Source organism: Ilyonectria robusta (assembly GCF_021365365.1).
Source record: "Ilyonectria robusta strain PMI_751 chromosome Unknown BGZ61scaffold_14, whole genome shotgun sequence".
Taxonomy (NCBI): Eukaryota; Fungi; Ascomycota; class Sordariomycetes; order Hypocreales; family Nectriaceae; genus Ilyonectria; species Ilyonectria robusta.
In genome coordinates, this window is record NW_025764448.1 from 699,839 (window position 1) to 716,433 (window position 16,595).

General features: G+C 54.8%; 5 protein-coding genes across 5 annotated transcripts; 3 read left to right on the plus strand and 2 right to left on the minus strand.

Moving 5' to 3' along the window:
* Positions 1-42: 42 nt before the first annotated feature.
* Positions 43-702, minus strand: BGZ61DRAFT_495446 (uncharacterized protein; the record flags this gene model as incomplete). The annotated part of the gene is made up of 1 exon (XM_046250883.1): positions 43-702. The coding sequence occupies one exon, from the start codon at positions 700-702 to the stop codon at positions 43-45; it is 660 nt and encodes a 219-aa protein (XP_046102399.1).
* A 340-nt stretch (positions 703-1,042) lies between these two features.
* On the plus strand, positions 1,043-4,496 carry BGZ61DRAFT_455069 (Endonuclease/exonuclease/phosphatase). The gene has a single exon (XM_046246326.1). It carries the CDS (start codon positions 1,323-1,325, stop codon positions 4,269-4,271), a length of 2,949 nt encoding a protein of 982 aa, XP_046102400.1. The 5' UTR covers positions 1,043-1,322; the 3' UTR covers positions 4,272-4,496.
* Positions 4,497-5,170: 674 nt separating this feature from the next.
* BGZ61DRAFT_479961 (uncharacterized protein) lies at positions 5,171-6,358 on the plus strand (the record flags this gene model as incomplete). Its single annotated transcript, XM_046249140.1, has 2 exons — positions 5,171-5,433; positions 5,524-6,358. The coding sequence occupies 2 exons, from the start codon at positions 5,171-5,173 to the stop codon at positions 6,356-6,358; spliced, it is 1,098 nt and encodes a 365-aa protein (XP_046102401.1).
* A 614-nt stretch (positions 6,359-6,972) lies between these two features.
* Positions 6,973-9,302, minus strand: BGZ61DRAFT_56602 (uncharacterized protein). Its single transcript, XM_046255916.1, has 6 exons — positions 8,706-9,302; positions 8,108-8,656; positions 7,974-8,061; positions 7,602-7,915; positions 7,299-7,542; positions 6,973-7,243 (listed from the first exon to the last, which is right to left on the minus strand). Exons 1-6 carry the CDS (start codon positions 9,024-9,026, stop codon positions 7,080-7,082), a joined length of 1,680 nt encoding a protein of 559 aa, XP_046102402.1. The 5' UTR covers positions 9,027-9,302; the 3' UTR covers positions 6,973-7,079.
* Positions 9,303-13,475: 4,173 nt separating this feature from the next.
* Positions 13,476-14,912, plus strand: BGZ61DRAFT_356074 (uncharacterized protein; the record flags this gene model as incomplete). Its single annotated transcript, XM_046240767.1, has 5 exons — positions 13,476-13,683; positions 13,740-13,970; positions 14,054-14,127; positions 14,179-14,348; positions 14,411-14,912. The coding sequence occupies 5 exons, from the start codon at positions 13,476-13,478 to the stop codon at positions 14,910-14,912; spliced, it is 1,185 nt and encodes a 394-aa protein (XP_046102403.1).
* Positions 14,913-16,595: the final 1,683 nt, after the last annotated feature.

Here is a 16,595-nt window from a genome sequence, read left to right on the forward strand (position 1 = left end):
AACCATCATTGTTGTATCCAGCCACCGCCTAGCCACGAGGACCTAGTTTCCACCAGAAGCTTTTCCGAACAAGTCACTCAAACTCAGCCTGCGGCCCATAGCCTGCATCGCTGGTCCAGCCTCGGGCCCCTGTGCTTCAACCGGGCCTGCAGATCTTGCAATCTTCCAGCTCTCCTGGATCATGGCCGCGTTCACCTCTCTTGTCTCGTCCTTGTCGTTGTGAATCCACACGCCCAATACCTTTTCTCCCTCCTCCCACTCGCCCTCAACTCGCATGATGACCAGCTCCCCCGAGATCTCGACATGGGTAACCCTCGCCAAATCAACGATGACGTTGTCCAGACCCCTCCGATTCAAGACAAACACACAGGCCCGTGGCCGGTGGTTTGGGTCTTCAGGGAGCGGCGACTGGGCGCAGACGAACATGGTGCCCTCCACGCCGGACTTGTCCCAGCTTCCCGACTCGCTGCCGAAGGTGTATATGACGGCATTGGCCGCTATGCTGAGGATGGTGTGGATCGAGGGCAAGTAGCGCTGGAGGACCGAGAGGTTGAGGGCAGTGTTGGTGCGCGGCGGGGGAGGGGCGTAGGCGTTGTGCATCGACGAGTATGCAGCGGCATCGGACTCGTAGTCTGAGACGGCGGGTATTCGGTTCGAGGGCTGGCGACTGTGCCGCGCCTTACGCGGTGTTGGCCGGCTCATGGCTGGGCTGTGAATAGATTTCGATGGCAACGGAGAGAGTGGTGATGCCCAGTGGCACGCAGCGCGGCGTCGGCAGGCCTGTGATGAGGAGTCGGGTTTGAGGCTGAGCCGGCAGGAAGACCGGATAAGAATCAGGCGACTTGCGGTACGGGCGCAGCGTCGGTTGGGGAGCGATCTCGTCGGAGGGAGTGGAAGTGGAAGTGCGTATCAGTGAAGTGGAAGTTGTTCATGAGGCGATGCACATGACAATGTTGGGCGCCTTGTTTAAGCTTGGTCCAGCCTTATCGATAACGGCGCAATGACGGTCGCGGGGCTGCGCTGGAGCGTTGCTACATCATCACCCAACACCAACCCGCATCCGGATACCATCAAGCGTTCAAGCTGGCTGCGGCCCTGTCGTGCGTTGTCTTATTTTCTCTTCTGGGCTCTTTTGTTGAGTATAGACGGCATCTTTATTTCGGTACCCATTGTGTCCTGAAGCCGAGCCCGCCGTCTCTGAGGTCTCCCCGTCAAGCCCCCCGCAGGACGTCATGATCTAGCGGACCATCTGCCGAACCACCCACGATACCGCGAGTCGAAGGCGTCGCATCTCCTGTTTTCGCTCCTACAGCGCTGCCACGATGGCGTCCCAAGTCGACGAGCCCTCGGCTCAGCCGGGAACCCCGGAGCCAGCCGACCAGCCAACGACAACGCCGCAGTCTCTCGCCCGAGCGGTCCACGCCAGACGGTCGGAATACGTGCGCCCGCACCGGATAAAGGTCAAGATCGGGACCTGGAACGTGGCAGCGTGCCCCGGCACAGACAAAGACCTTGCGACCTGGTTCACCAGCGGAGAGGGCATCGATCAAGACTTTGCGACGCTCGACCTGTCCCAAAACCCCTCGGTGGAGCACACAGATCCGACACAGCAAGATGGAGATTCAGGGCCGTACCGCTTGGTCGCTGGAAAGAACATTGGGCTCTACGTTCTGGGGCTACAGGAGATTGTGGACCTGAGCACCACCAAAGAATACATGAACCGCGCAGTCTACACGGACAAGAGCGCCATGGAGAAGTGGCAAGCTGCCTTGGAAGCTGCTCTGCCCCTCGGGTATGAGCTGATCACGACTGAGCAAATGACCGGTCTGCTATTGTTGGTTTACGCTTCCCCCGAAGTCGCAGCCACCATCAGCAACGTAAGCACGAAGCAGGTTGGCACGGGACTCCTAGGTTACTTTGGAAATAAGGGCGCCGTAACGACGCGGCTGCTCTTGGGAGAAACGACTCGCATGGTCTTCGTGAACTGTCACCTTGCTAGCGGTGCAGGTTCATCATATCTCGATCGACGATGCTGGGATGTAGGGCAAATCCTCTCCAAGACGCAGTTTGACCCGATTGTTCTTGCTGGTGTCGACGAGGATGTGCCCGAGGAAAAGATTGGCGAGGAGGACCTCGCCTTTTGGTTTGGCGACCTGAATTTCCGACTTGATGGATTACCTGGCGATGATATCAGACGGCTGTTGACACTACACGCTCGCGGCGAGTACGGCGCGAGCGATGAAACGACCAAGTTGCCACCCGACGGACAAGGAGTGATTGTGATGAAGAGCTCCGACAGTGACGACGATGCCACCATCATGTCATCATTACACTCTCGTGAAGAGAGCTTTGACTCCACAAGCTCGCTTCCTGATCCTGACGATTTCCCCGAAGACCCTAGCCAAGATCCTACCTCGTTGCAGGCCACCATCGACTCCCTTCTATCCCATGACCAGCTGCGGAGGATGGTCAAGCAGCGCAAAGTCTTCCATGACGGCTGGCGAGAAGGCCCTATCACATTCCTACCGACTTATAAATATGACGTGGGGACGGTCGGTCTCTTTGACACGAGCGAGAAACAACGTGCCCCAAGTTGGTGTGATCGAATCTTGTTCCGAACTCGGACAGATAAGTTGCAATATGAGAATAAGGTTAGAGAGGAAGAGGAAGCAAGGGTGAAGGACGCCGAAATGAGGGCTAGGGGTCTCGAGGAGGATGACGACGTGCTTTTCAGCTATGACCCAGATGCAGACGGGGAGGACTTACCACCCAAGGCGACCGATATGGGCTCATACGATGAGTATGATGAGTACGACGAGAACGAAGACCCTGGAACCGAGGAAGTGGTAACCAAAGAGGGATTCCACGATCGCATAGGCCTGGAAATCTACGCCTCGCACCAACGCATCTCCTCCTCTGACCACAAACCCATCACATCCATCTTCACTCTGGACTACGACGCTGTGGTCCCGGAGCTCAAAGCAATAGTGCATGCCGAAGTAGCCAGGGAGCTAGATAGAGCCGAGAACGAGGGCCGGCCGGGAATTACAGTTGTTGTCGAGGGCGGAGGCGGAGACGCCGACAACGTGGTGGAGTTTGGACTGCTTGGACCATTAGAAAGAAAGACAAGTTCGTTGACGGTGGCAAACACCAGCGGCGTGCCGGCGACGTTCTCATTTGTCGAGAAGCCGGCCACGGAGGATGGAGACGAAGCAATCCCGGACTGGCTAAAGACGACTTTCGTGCTGGCAGACGAGGATTCCCCAGAACCCCTTGGACACTCTGTGACATTGGATCCCGGAGAGACGGTCTTGGTCTTGTTGGAGATACAGATATCAGCGATACATCACATCCGCGCGCTGAACGAAGCCAGCACTATGATTGAGGATGTTTTGGTCCTTCGTGTAGAAGACGGTCGGGATCACTTCATCCCTGTGCGCGGAACATGGAATCCGACTTGCCTTGGACGGTCCATCTCCGAGCTCATACGGATCCCGGACGGCGGCATCAGGAGGTTCTTGTTGGACAAAGAGATCAAGGGAGCGATCCCATACGACTCAGCGGTGCATTGTTCGGCCCCGAAGGAACTGTTCAAGCTTACGGAGGCAGCTCAGACCCTCGTGGAGAGGAGCATTGCCGATGCGACGATGCTACAAGACGCGGCCTTGCCCCGAGATCTAGGATGGCCCATTGACCCTGCGACTTGGAAGTTGGAGCAAGCTGAGATGCAGCAGTATCAAATTGCTTTTATCGGCGCGCTCGACACGGATTCGCGACTGATCGAGTCATTGCCCCTTGAACTTTCAGCGTCTCGGAAGTTGGAGGTTCTCTGCTCTGTTCTATTGCTCTTCCTAGAGTCTCTGACAGATGGTCTCGTTCCCACGCACCTTTGGGCAAAGATCTATATTGCGCTGCCCAATATTTCCTCTGTGCCCGTGAACGCCTGGCCCGACACCAAGACGCAAATCCTCGATATTCTGTCCTCGGCACCAAACCACAACATTGCATTTGTCTTCTTGACGGCCACGCTGTCGCGCGTTGCCTCGGATTTGACCCCCGCCACAGCAGATCCGAAAGCCATGGGTCTCACGCGCCGGCTGAGTTTCCGGCTCGGTGGGGAAGATGAGAGTTCAAAGAATAGAAAGATCAGGGAGAGGAGGTATGCGGAGTTGGTGGGCCCGATGGCATGTCGAGTGGACAAGAAGGAAAAGGGAGCCACCGACAGGGCGAGGACTGTTCTGGAAATGTTTCTTCGGAGAGACGATAGCTAGAAGCGTAGGCACCCAAAGACGAGGGCCCTGCGAGCGAGCGTGCGAGCCTTGTACAGGACGTACGGGAATCTATAATGTTCATTAGCAGGTTGTAATATTTGTACGGAACGACGACTAACATGGCAGACGGGCGACGTAAACTAGAGACACTGGACAATCATTATTATATGGGCCTTAGGGGACTTATCGTCACAGAAGCTTTAGTTATGCAAGCATCGAGTTGAGATGAGCATCTCGCATGAGTCCATGTGTGAGTGTTGGATCCCGCGTGTGGCGCATCCGGAAGGTGAGCCCGCATCCGCGGAGCCACGGCCATGGAGGCTAACTCGACGACACGCCGTAGGGATGACTTGCCTTTCATTTGATGAAGGGTCATCTGGAGCATATGACGCAATTGTATCTGGGATGTGCGAGTCATTCGGACGACTGCGTGCCTGCTTCCCCTGGTGTGTGCACAGAACATCCAGGGAGGGAACGAACAAGCAATCAAATGGGACAAACCCTGACCGACTGACTCATGACAAAGACACGGCGACAATAGCAATTGTGGAGAATCATTTACACGAAATGCACGCTGAGGTGAGTTCGTGAGTGATTCACTCGTGATTGCTCCGACAAACAAACAGTGAGAAGTGAGCAGTGCCAGTTTCCATTGAGAACATCTTCCGTGACCCGTGACTCCTCGCAGGCGGTCACGCTCCAGACTGACTCAGATTATCGAAGCAGGCATCCATAACTACTCTTTATTCCCTTGGGCCTTCATCTACCGAACTTCGTGTCCTGTTACGTCTCAATGCGCCCCTGAACCGCAACTTCATCTGGACAATATCGCACGTCTTCCACCCCATACGACTGGACAAAGATCCGACGAGTAACACTCGGACCGACTTCGCCTCGAAATGCCGCGATGGGGCGTGGGTACGACGGACACCACCAAGGTGTCGATCGAAATGAGGTACATGCTCGCAGACCGGATACAGGCGATGCTTGACGATCTCATGAGACTACGGGTCCGAGCGATCCAGCGCGCGTCCCCGTCGGATATTGGGATCTTCGCTATAATGGTGCCACTGCCCAGGCCGGAGGAGCACGAAGAAGAGGAGCTATACGACCTTTGGTCTCGATCCGACTTTCCGTGGTTGTATGGAGAGGACGCCATCGTGTAGGATACTGGTGCGACCCTCCAGTCCCAGACTGACTCTCTCAACACGGATTGTTCTGCTGTCAAAGACACGGCCTTGAGCCCGACTAGCCCATGTGCAGATGAAGATTATACTATAGACTTTGCTTTCGGGGATCCTGCAGAGTGTCAGGGCATTCCCGTTGACGAAATCGCGTTCGATGCAGAATCCGATTCGGATGACGATCACGACTACGACGACGCCGGCGCACACGATCAAGACACTCGCTACGAAGATTGGTTCTCCAACCGAGAAACGCCAACCCGATCACCGTCACCTCAACACGAAAGCGATTGCTCGGATATCGATCCTGAAACCCGCGGTCCGAATCAGAGTGATGAGGCCAAGCACACCCTTCTACTACCTTGGAGTCAATCATTCCCGGAAGATTTAAAGTCGCACCTCGACCGAGTTGAAGCCGACGACAACCAGAACGTCGATGGCTCGAGTTCGGGGAACTGTTGCACGACAAGGGTTTCGGAACCGTGCCACCCAACCTCAGCTTCGCCTTCAGACAGCCCAAATGCGAATTACAAGACCCCCTTTCAGAGCCTGTGCGACTCAACAGAACCCCACAACTACTATACGATTTCGGCAGAGCAACTCGTACGACTACAGAGTTGTATCGAGCTCATCGGAGACCTCCACGACTCCGCCTTGCGCAGTATCAGAGACGTCAAAGCCGCTCTGAATCGTCGTGAAGCCCGACATCGACTGAGAGCATCCGGCGGTGATTTCACCAGGTTTATGAAGAGTCGCGGGCTGGGAACTCCCTTGGTGAATGTGATTGCCATTGACGAGGTGTGGCCGGACACAGAGTGGGACGCACCCACCTGGAAGCCGCCACGGAAGAAGATCTGCTACGGCACAAGAAGACCCGTGGGACCGCCGGCTGCAGGGATCTGATGGTGCTACGATGGACTGGTTAAGGACTGGCCGGATAGACGACTGGGAGGCATGGGTACGAGGGACTCAAGGGATGATCACATAGAGTACCTAGTGTGGGACGGCCCCTTAGATCAGATTTGGGAAGAGTGGTGTTGTTGTTTACTCAGGGGTTGTGACACTTGCTTTGGGTTGGAACGAGTTGGCTATGGATTCAGCAAGGGATAGATAGTGCGGTGCGGCTTGGAGAGGGAATGATGGCGTCAAGTAGAGAACGTATCAAGCAAACAAGATACATATATGAGAAAAAAGGAGAGCATCAATCTGTGTTGTTGAGTTTGTAGCGACTGTTGATATGAAAAGTACCGCGAACATCATCCATAAAAGGGGTCCTCGGGCGATCCGAGCTCTGTGTGTGGCCTTTTCTAGCAAGGCTGTGAACCCACATCCTGACCCTAAAAGGCGTCCTGTCGTTGTCCTGTGTTCCTAAAAAATCTCGTTGGTTGCCGTGGGTCAATTTACTCATCATCTGCGATCAAATGCCGCTTTTTTTTTTGCATGTTTTTCCTTTTCCGTTGGTCCTGTCAGTGCCTTCCATGAGCAGTGCTCGACGAGCGTCTAACAATGCGTGTTCCGTCCGTTTGTGAGTCGTTAGTATCGAGGAAATGCCGTGATAGTGTTAAGGATCGTGTTAAGGAAAAACAAAGATGTGGTTTCGTTCTTGGGTGTCTGGTATAAACCGTCAGGTGGCGACGGTGGGAACAGGTTCGCGCTGGTACGTCTGGTGCGGCGACCACTTGGTTTCGAGAAGCTGGGCGATCCAGTAATAGGGGTGTTCCCAATCGAGCTGATTTTGGCTCCCCTGGTATTCGTCTTCGGCAGGCCTCCTGTCGCCCATCATCGAAACTGGGAACATGGAGTTAGCGTGTTGGTCATGGACATTGTAGGGGTGTATCCGTACTGTTGCCATTCTCCCTTCTCCAACGCTTCCAAAACTCATGTTGCTTGATGATCTCGGGGTCGGATTTTGCTGCCTGTATGATTTTGGTTTGTGCCACTGTCATATCACCGATTCGCGCCTCTCCTTTTGAATCAATCCGGGTGGACCTGTTCCAGACTCCTTTGGCGTACCAGTGCCAGTGGGCGAGGAGACTGTTGCATCCCTCCTGGAGGTTTTCGACGAAGTCCGGGATAGAGTATCGAATCTGCAGGGCCAACAGTTAGTTCCCGGAGATGACACAAAACGAAGGGCAGCTGGGAATACCGATGTTCCGAAATTTGCTCTTGCGTGTCGAGATCGATCCGCCGCAGTCGAGCTCGCCTGTTGCATGAGGATGAAGAGGACCAAATAGACGACAAACCACTGTGTGTTGGAGCGGTTCATGAAATACCTAAGCTCGGTCATGACTTTCTTCTTGTACTTCTCGAGCACTTGGGTGTAGTTCAAGTTGTCGAACTGGGCGACGATCATCCGTGGGATAGAAATCTTGCCCTGCAACGGATATGTTGGGTCATGAGTTTCCAGCTCCATGCCTAGCTTGTCATCGCCCGTAATGTAGGATGAACCTGTCGTGTGTTCTAGGCCAAAAGTTAGTTCCAAAGCTAGTAGTGGGTCGGATTAGAATAGTCGACGAACGGATTGCCAACCACAGAATAAAGGTATTGCCCAATAAGCGTATCGCCATTTGGTCTTCTGGTAGGCGATCACCGGTCGGTATCTTCTGCTGCTTGATTAGTGACAGAAAACTGAAGATGCTAACAAAGACATACGCAAAGCCGTACGAACTCGCACATGGCCCGCCAGTACGTAAGCTCAATCAATCCAACAGGGGGAGTGGGATCCATCGCCGCAGCCTCCAACACAGGCTCCAAAATACGTTTCAACATGGCACTGAACGCATTCGAAACTGTGTACTCTTCAACAGCAGCCGCAGTAGCGTTGATGTCGAGTAAACAGTAACACGCAAGCTCTTTTGACTTCCTGACGGGCTCTTTCCCTTCCTCATAGCAGGTCCAGTGGCGGGCAATCACATCCCCCTTCTTGGGTTTGAACTGGACAACGTTCAAGACGATCGGTGCCTCGCAGAGTCCTTGGGAGACGTGGATAACACGGTATCCGTTACCAACGCGGTCTTCGATGTCATGCATGCCGACATCTTTCCACCGACGAGTGAGGTTGAGACCACCGCGACGGTAGAGGATGACCTCGGAGACCTTGGATTGAAGACAAATAATTCTGTGGCGCTTCTTCCAGGTCGACCAAGAGTTGCTCTGGCAATTTTTGCAACTTCTAGTAGGATTTTCAGGGTCGGAGGCACACTAGTGCTTTGTTAGAAATCAAAGAGAAAACGAGTCGAGAATGACCAACTTTCAACCTTTGATTACGGCAGCGCAGGCAAGCCTTCCCCTTTCTGACCATATTGATTTCCATGCGGTTCGACTTGACCCTGGCCTGCATCGTTGAGTCTTTTATTCGTTGAAATTTATCTAGCGAACAACATGGGGCGTCGGAGTCAGTGTCGGTAAGGTCACCCCGTTTCCGTTTAGCAGAGTCTCCAGCTTTTTTTCGATTCCGGTCTTTAGTGGCGTTAGGATTTTGGGGTTTGACGTCCAATTCTTTGTCAGGCCAATCGTAAGAATTGTCGATAAATTCCTGCTTGGTAGGTTGTTGCACTTCGTCGGAACCCATATCGTGGTTGTCTTCAGCATCCCCAATAGATTCTTGATCACCGATAACCACACGCGAGTTGGTCTCTGATGAGTGATTAGCGTCATCGTTACCCACAGTCTGTGAAAGGGAGAGCTGTTCCAAGTCCTCCTCGCTACAATCAGAATCAAATGATTCTGGATACTGTGACAAATCAGCCTCGATTTGAAGTGCTCCAAATATTCGAGTCAAAGCTGGCACCCCCTGTTCGATAAGTTCCTCCTCTGTCACGGACACATCGTCGTCTGTAGTGTCCTCCCAGGCAGAGCCTAGAGATGTAACCTGAGCCGAGGCGGCACCATCACTGAGCGGCGATCCGGGACGACTCCCTGTTGGCGTATAGCATTGCTTCAAGTTACGTTCGTTCTGTGATCGATGGTCTTGGTCAGGGCATGTCCTCTGTTGAGCATCATCGATGGATGATGGTGACGACGTCGAGCTTGCGGGCGTGCTGCTCTGAAATGATGGATCTCGGTTCGGGCTCGAGGCAGAGCGGAAGGCTGAGGCCGAGGTCGAGGTCGAATGGTCTGTGTTGATGACAGGATTGTTGGGAGACTGTGTAGTCGTCTTGACTGTCGTCGCCTTGGCCTTCTCCGTCGCCTTGGCCTTCTTCGTCGAAACTGAAGAACAGATGGTTGGAACAGGCGAAGGTGTTCTGGGAAGTGGTGGTACTGGGCTAGGAGTGGGGGAAAGGGCGGCAAGGCGGATAATCTCACTGCGGCCCAGGGCCACTAGCCTGGCTATGTCAGCCACAGGAAAGTCGGGGAGGAGAGTGGCCGCGGCCCGGCAGTTGGCAGGCGATAATAGTTCCTCTGCAGAGAGATCGGCTGGCGGGACGGGACGAGGCGGGTTCTGCCCCGAATCAAAAGGTGGCGAGCCTGGCGTGCTACCGGCGCGGTCTCGATGTCCAGATGATGCAGGTCTGTGACCGCCGGTATTGCCCCTATTGTCGCCATCGTCTCGGCTGTGACTTGGACGGGGGGCCTGCTGCGGCTGGGGAGCACAACAGGGGGTTTCGGTGAGATGGTCGTGCTGACTGGTTACACTCAGGCTTGATGACGGGAACTCCCTGGTATCAGCGTCACCAAGAGAGTTCACCGGTGGCTGCTGGCTCTGCACCGGTGACGGCGGAGTCGAACTAGCGAGGATGTCCGTGGTGACAGCCTCGATGTCGGACGAGGGCGGCAGTGGCAGAGAGGGTGGTCTCAGTTGAATGGCCCATCCAGCTGCATTATCTGCGGCTGCATGCACATCGTCTGTCCCGTGCGTCCCTTGTGTCTCGTGTATCCCATGTATCCCGTGTATCTCTGGTGTACAGTCGACGTGTTGTTCCTCTGTGGCCTGTGCCTCAACACCATGTCGAAGGTCGGTTTGTTGTTGGTTCGCGGGACTGGGCTCCAGCCGAGGAGGCCGGGAGGCTGCATCAGCCGTCGATCCGGGCGTGTGCCTTGTCGTGTCCTAATAACTCAGCCTGTTAGTTCAAGGACTGACTGCCGTGTGGTCTAAGGGTCCAATGTCCAGTGTCCAATGTCCAGTGCTCGAGGGTCCGAGGCCAAATGCCACCAACTCCCACAAGCGTAGATTCCCACTCCCGCCATCCATCTCCATCTGTCTCTCCATCTGTCTCTCCATCGAACCATCCGTCATCCATCATAGTTACCCTCCACTGCACCCTCATGCCAGTGATGACACCCTGTTCCGGCATGACTTCGAGCCCTCTTCGTCTGCTCACCCCTCACAAGACAAGGGGCGGGCGGTCAAACCGTAAACGCCTCGTTCAAACCCCCATGGGCCTCGATCCATCAGCCAGGCAGCCTAGAAATCTCCACCTTTGGAGCCTCCTGTACATCATTCTGCCAAGTTGAAGCTAGTTACATGATCGGAGTAGGTATCCCCAAGTATCTACGGAGTAGATCGGGGGAGTGTTGGTGGTCGCCTGGGAGCAGAGCTCCGCAGCGGAGAGGGGACGAGGACGCCGGATCAATCAACGAGGGATTTGACTTACGCGGATCCCACGCCGGCTGTCATTAGTCGCCTCCATTCCGGAAGGACGGTTCGAAATTCAAAGCCTGGGCCCCGGTTAAACCTGCCGAGTCGTGTCGCCCAAGGATTTGGTCAGTGTCGGCAGTGCTCGCTGGATTGTGTGTTGAGCAACCAGGGAATGGGCAAGGGCCTGACGAGGCTCGGGCACACATGCACACAAAAACACGGGAAATCAAAAAGTCACAAGGACAAAGGGCGGCTCTAGGTGTCGGAGTAACCCTACGTCCCGTGTCTGGGGACTCTGGGCCCTGTCCACTTGTCTCTCGTAGAGATAGTCGAGGGAGACATAGTGGCGTTCGAGTCTCTCCAATCCCAAGGCTCGGTGTACCAGCCCCCGGTCAGCTGGAGGGGGACAATCCCAGTCGTGCAGCACATAATATAGCACATTGGCACATTGGGTTGTGTACAGGTGTACGGAGTAATGTGCTCATTGCTTTTGTGCAGCCTGCTCGACGCGTCCCAGCGTCCGAACACGAAGTACAAGGAACAAAGGAGGACTTGGTAAGATGAGGCCCAGCAACTGCCGTGGATCTCGGGGGCCTCAAGATACGGGCCATTCCCTGTTTCAGCGAGTGATGCGTGTGTGTGCCCCAAACCAATATGTACATACCGGTAGTAAATCCATTGTTGAGCCACATGGTGGGCGTGGAGGTGTGTGTCTTGGTCGGAATCGCCCTGGTCAGGATTGTGGATATATTGACAACCCCTGCCGAAACAGCCACCAATCACGGCCCGCTTGGGCTATTATGGGTCTGTAAAAGCTCCCAGATCTTTGACCGGTTTGCTCTGATTCGCTGGAGACGTCTGGCCGACGACATTGGGTGCAACGGTCAGGCAAACCAGACGCTGCCAGAGCCTCGTAGCGTCCCACCACGCAACCCACCGGTGACACGCCAGACGTGGGGCTGGCGGAATCATTGAGAGAAGAGACATGTGCACTAATACACGAATTAGACCTCGAGCGGCCAGAAGTCCGCGGCTATTGTCTCGTCTCGGCGAGGATATGCTTTTGGTGCGGCTGTTGGTTCGCACCTTTTGAGGCTCAAGTCATGTACCCCGTAGCTTGGTAGCTTTGGAATGTCTGAGAAGCGAGAATCGGTTGCTGCTCCTCGTTGCCATCCGTGCCGAAGAGCACACGGGGCAGCGGAGCGAGCCAAAAACGGTGGGAGCAGGGAGGAAGGGAAAAGACATGGGAAATCCAATCCAAAAGCCAGCGGGCGAAGGGAGGAGATGTCGAGGGTGCATTGCAGCCGCATCCTCCCTCGGCCAAGGCATGCTGGCTGGCCTGTAATTCTTATTCTTGCACCGGCCATGCCATCTCGACCGGCTGACCCCCATGCCTTTGAGATTCTTCCTTCAGATTGTAGAGAGCTAACAGGACTAGACTTGAAATCTCATGCATCGTGACTCTTGACCGTCTCCAAGTCGCGTTAGCTCGTCGTTATGGCGCCTGGGTGTCTGAGGGTTGAAAGATCCGGGCTCCGGGGATGTACGAGGGGGGAGCCGTCCTGCTAGCCTGGTAACTCGCGGCTCTCCTGGCTGTCGCGCCCTCTGTGTGCTATTGATGCTGTACAGCACTGCTCTTGACGTCTGTAAGCCATCTGAGGAGAGGTTGTGCAAGAGAGACGTCCGGCGACTCTAGACTCCTGGACATCATCACGTAGCCCGTTCAAGGGCCATGATGCTTCGATTCGACTCTGTAAGTTACAAATATGCTGCAGCGAGCGGGTGTCCCATATTTGGTACAGTCTCCTCCTCGGGGAAGTGCCAAGCCTCGTCGCCCGGTTGCGATCCGGCTCTCACGACATCCTACTGCGTGTCTTTCAGCGAACCTCGCCGGTCGACATCAGCATGAATCACTCCTGCCACCCCACGATTCCCGCAGGCCTTCCTGTTGGCTCCTTGAGAGACTATCCCACCGTCTCGCATCGGCCAGGTGAGGCATCCCGGACACTGCGCATCCTTCAGCAGACGCCGACATCCCCATCTGGAACTGTGACGACCTGCTAGCATCATGGGGCCAATATTGAAGCTAACAACCAACAGAGGTCCCTCTCTGTTCGGCCTCTGGGCCCAATCTCCTCGCGGAGCGGGGGACATGCGTATCAGTGATCTCTGCAGGTGAGGCTGTTGGATCCAAGGGGGGGAGAGGGAGGGAGGATGGGGGCAGGAGTTTATGGCATATAACGACCAGAAGGCTGCCCGCCCCTGAATGATGAAGGTTGATCTGATCCACGGCATTCTGAAAGTCCATACTAGTCGGTCTGCATTTCCCATTTCTCTTGCCTTACTTCTTGATCTGCCACCCTCCATTCTCCCCAACTCTCTTCATCAATTGTCAAGTAGAAGTCAACCATGGCTTCGACAAACGCCATCCTCAACTCAACCATGGCTCTTCCGTACGAGCCTAAGAGTGGTACGATTCAAGGTGCTGACACTAGCATCGCAGCCGACCGATTCGTTAAGGTTTCGGGCGGCACTCTGGCCGGCCCTTTGATCTGGTCAGGGGCTGACTTCAAGGATGACCATCCTTACACCCTTCGACTGAGCCACGAAGATGTGCTTGAGATTGACAATGCCCTCGCTGAGTTCAAGAGTTAGCGCCCAAAGCACGTTATCTTAAATGATAATGGTGAAGGCTGACTGTCACAGAACTTGAGCTCGATGGAGACGAGGTTTCCCCAAACAACTTCCCACTCCCCCGCCTCTCCCGCCGCCTCCGAGCCTGCACCGAGACTCTCCATCTCGGCCGTGGGTTCAGCGTCATTCGAGGCTTAGATGCGACCCGTTACACTGTCGAAGACAGTGTAGTCATCTTCTTGGGCCTCGCCAGCTACATCGCTGAGAAAAGGGGTCTCCAGGATCGTAAGGGTAACATGCTATGTACGCCTCCCAAACTCAAACCTCGCGCCACTCCATACTCTCCTCCATTGTCTCGTGTCATAGAAGCCATCTGACAACTCTAGCCCATATTACTGAGTCGAAGCAGTGGACTGGTCCCGCAAGTGGTCGCCATGGAATCCACACTAACGAGGCACTGGTACGCCGGCACTACCTTGCACAGCCTGCCCCTGGCTAATCTTCTCTGTAGCCGTTCCATACCGACATGGGATGCGACATCCTCTCTCTCCAAGTTCGCAACATCGCTGACAAAGGCGGCTACACCTATCTGAGCTCTGCTTGGTGGGTGTTCAACGACCTCTTGAACCGCGAGCCAGAGGTTGTCAAAACCCTCCTGGCTCCCAACTGGCCCGTCCAGCTGTAAGTGATCCCAATCTCTAAATTACCCACGCCAAGGACCTTTCTAATGGCTTTTGCCGCAGGCCTGGACGAAAGTCCACGTACTACCTTGCCTCCGTGTTCTCGTTCCACGACGGAAAGCTGCTGGTCAGCCTCGACCCTCATCGACTCGGACCGCACCCGAAAATAGTCGACTCCAAGATTCCTCCCCTGACTCCGGCTCAGACTTATGCTCTGCAGGAGGTTTCGAAGTCGGCTGCTCGAGCAGAGTTGCAGCTGACACTGAACAAGGGGGACATCCTCTTCTTCAACAACTTGGCCTTGCTTCATCGGCGAGATCACTACCGGGACCACGATAACTCGTCCCGCCACATGGTCAGACTCTGGCTCCGCAGCCAGAAACTGGGCTGGGCTATTCCCGACGCCCTGCTTCCTCCCTGGGAGGCGGTCTACGGGGAGAACCGAAAGGTTACCACCAGAATCTACCCGCTGGTTCCCGTTGCCGACTACCCCGTCCCGCGCTACACTACTGGCTCTGCCGCGTTTTTGATCGAGGATGACCTGGATCTGTCCGACTCTGAATGAGCCTGGTGTTCCTTAACCCTCCTTTAACTTTCTAAGCACATTCGTTTATCCAGTTCACTACACAATTGTGTTTCATTCTCCTTGACAGCACTTTGAACTGCTTGGGATTCCCTGAAACTATGCACTCGCTGAGTTTGCACCTGTTTTTTACTTAACAAGGTCCATCGCCTTCACGAACGAATCTATGGTTACGATCTATCCTGTACCCCTCGCTCCTTAGTTACAATTAGTTGGGATGTTTGGCAAAATTGATCCTTCCCCCTAAAATCCTCTACCAGCCCCTTCGTTTACCGTGTCCGTTCTGTTTGCCAGTGATCGTTTAAACTGCGTCACCCCTCGGAATGCAGCACAAGGTGTAGCACCGCTCGGCTCCAGGTTTCACTCTCCGGGGGGCCTCAACAATCTTGGCCCACCCACCACAAAGCCTCAGCATGTAATCGTTGACAAAGCGGGGCTGTACTTATGCATTGATGTAATGGGCTTCCGAAAGTGCATCGGTTGCCTCGCTGAAGGCACACTTCAGCTTCCGCCAGCACCTCGCACTCCTTTCCACCTGGTCCACATGATGCAGTGCTAGCACATTCATGGGACCGTTGCATCACACAAACCACGTCATCACAGGTTCCTTCGGACCGCCTCGTCACTCTGTGATATTGTAAGTGGCGCCAGGGCTCAAGCCTGTGCGCGATTACTGATGTCGACGCAACTTTACATTGCCGGGCTGTCGTAGGGTGGTCAGCCCGAGTCAGTTATAGGTTGTCACCCCACGTCTGTGCCGAGAGTGTGTGGCCTCATAAAGAGCTAGTTAATCTCATATCCTGTTCGGATTTGTTACACGAGCCCGGGGAGCCCGGGGGTCATCCGCGAGCCGCGATGGAGTTCAACACGGCAAGAGTCCTCTTCCTGTGACGATCAGTGCTAACACATGGCCTGAACGGGGCTCCACCGTCTCCATTGTCTCCATCGTCGCGTCCATCATTTCCCAAAGGCCGGGCAAGCCAGTAGAACTCAAACGAAGAGAAACGCGGAACCGTACCGATGCCAAAGCTCTGGCACAAACATCGCGGAGGCGGAAGGTGTGGCTGCTTGTGGTGTGCCACCCACTCCAATATCGGGCTAGGATATGGATGGCTAAAGCATCTTGTCAAATTGACGCCATCGAGTCAGGAGGGCTAAGGATTAGGCTGACGGTGGATGCAGGGTATCGGTGTTTGGCATCTTTAGTAGGCAACATTAGCTTGGCCATCCCTTGCTAGAGGCTCAATCGCGTGGCAGATCAATACACCGAGTTCCTTCCCCGTACAGTGACTTTGACGGTGGGAACAATATGGTTCTGCCAGCCTGAAGTCAGCTGCCACCATGCATTTGATTGCCTTCTGAGCGGCCGAGCTGAGTGCCAAAACGAGCCTTCGGCATGCGAGACATGGTCCCCGATGGTAGCCTGAGATTGGCAACCTGGTCCTTGTTGTATCTTCAGGGATGGAGAAAGAATCTGTTGTGGATGTCGCAGTTTCGGGGCTCGTCGGACCGGGCGAGATCTTTCTTTTCTTGCCGCGGAGCCTGATACACACTGAAGCTGCTGTGCTGTGGGTCGAATGAACGAGCAATCAGAAGGCATCCTTCCTGACCATCAGCACAAGGGGCTGTTTTCGTGGCCTACCAGTTGGTTCCCACGTACACTAG

What these genes read in the sequence shown, in the direction of transcription:
- BGZ61DRAFT_455069 (XM_046246326.1), top strand. Translation starts at nt 1,323, where the DNA reads ATGGCGTCCCAAGTCGACGAGCCCTCGGCTCAGCCGGGAACCCCGGAG.
- BGZ61DRAFT_56602 (XM_046255916.1), bottom strand. Translation starts at nt 9,026, where the DNA reads ATGGGTTCCGACGAAGTGCAACAACCTACCAAGCAGGAATTTATCGAC. An exon ending in GAGCAAATTTCGGAACATCG is followed by an intron (nt 7,543 to 7,601) that starts GTATTCCCAGCT and finishes TTGGCCCTGCAG; the next exon opens with ATTCGATACTCTATCCCGGA. An exon ending in GAGAAGGGAGAATGGCAACA is followed by an intron (nt 7,244 to 7,298) that starts GTACGGATACAC and finishes CCATGTTCCCAG; the next exon opens with TTTCGATGATGGGCGACAGG.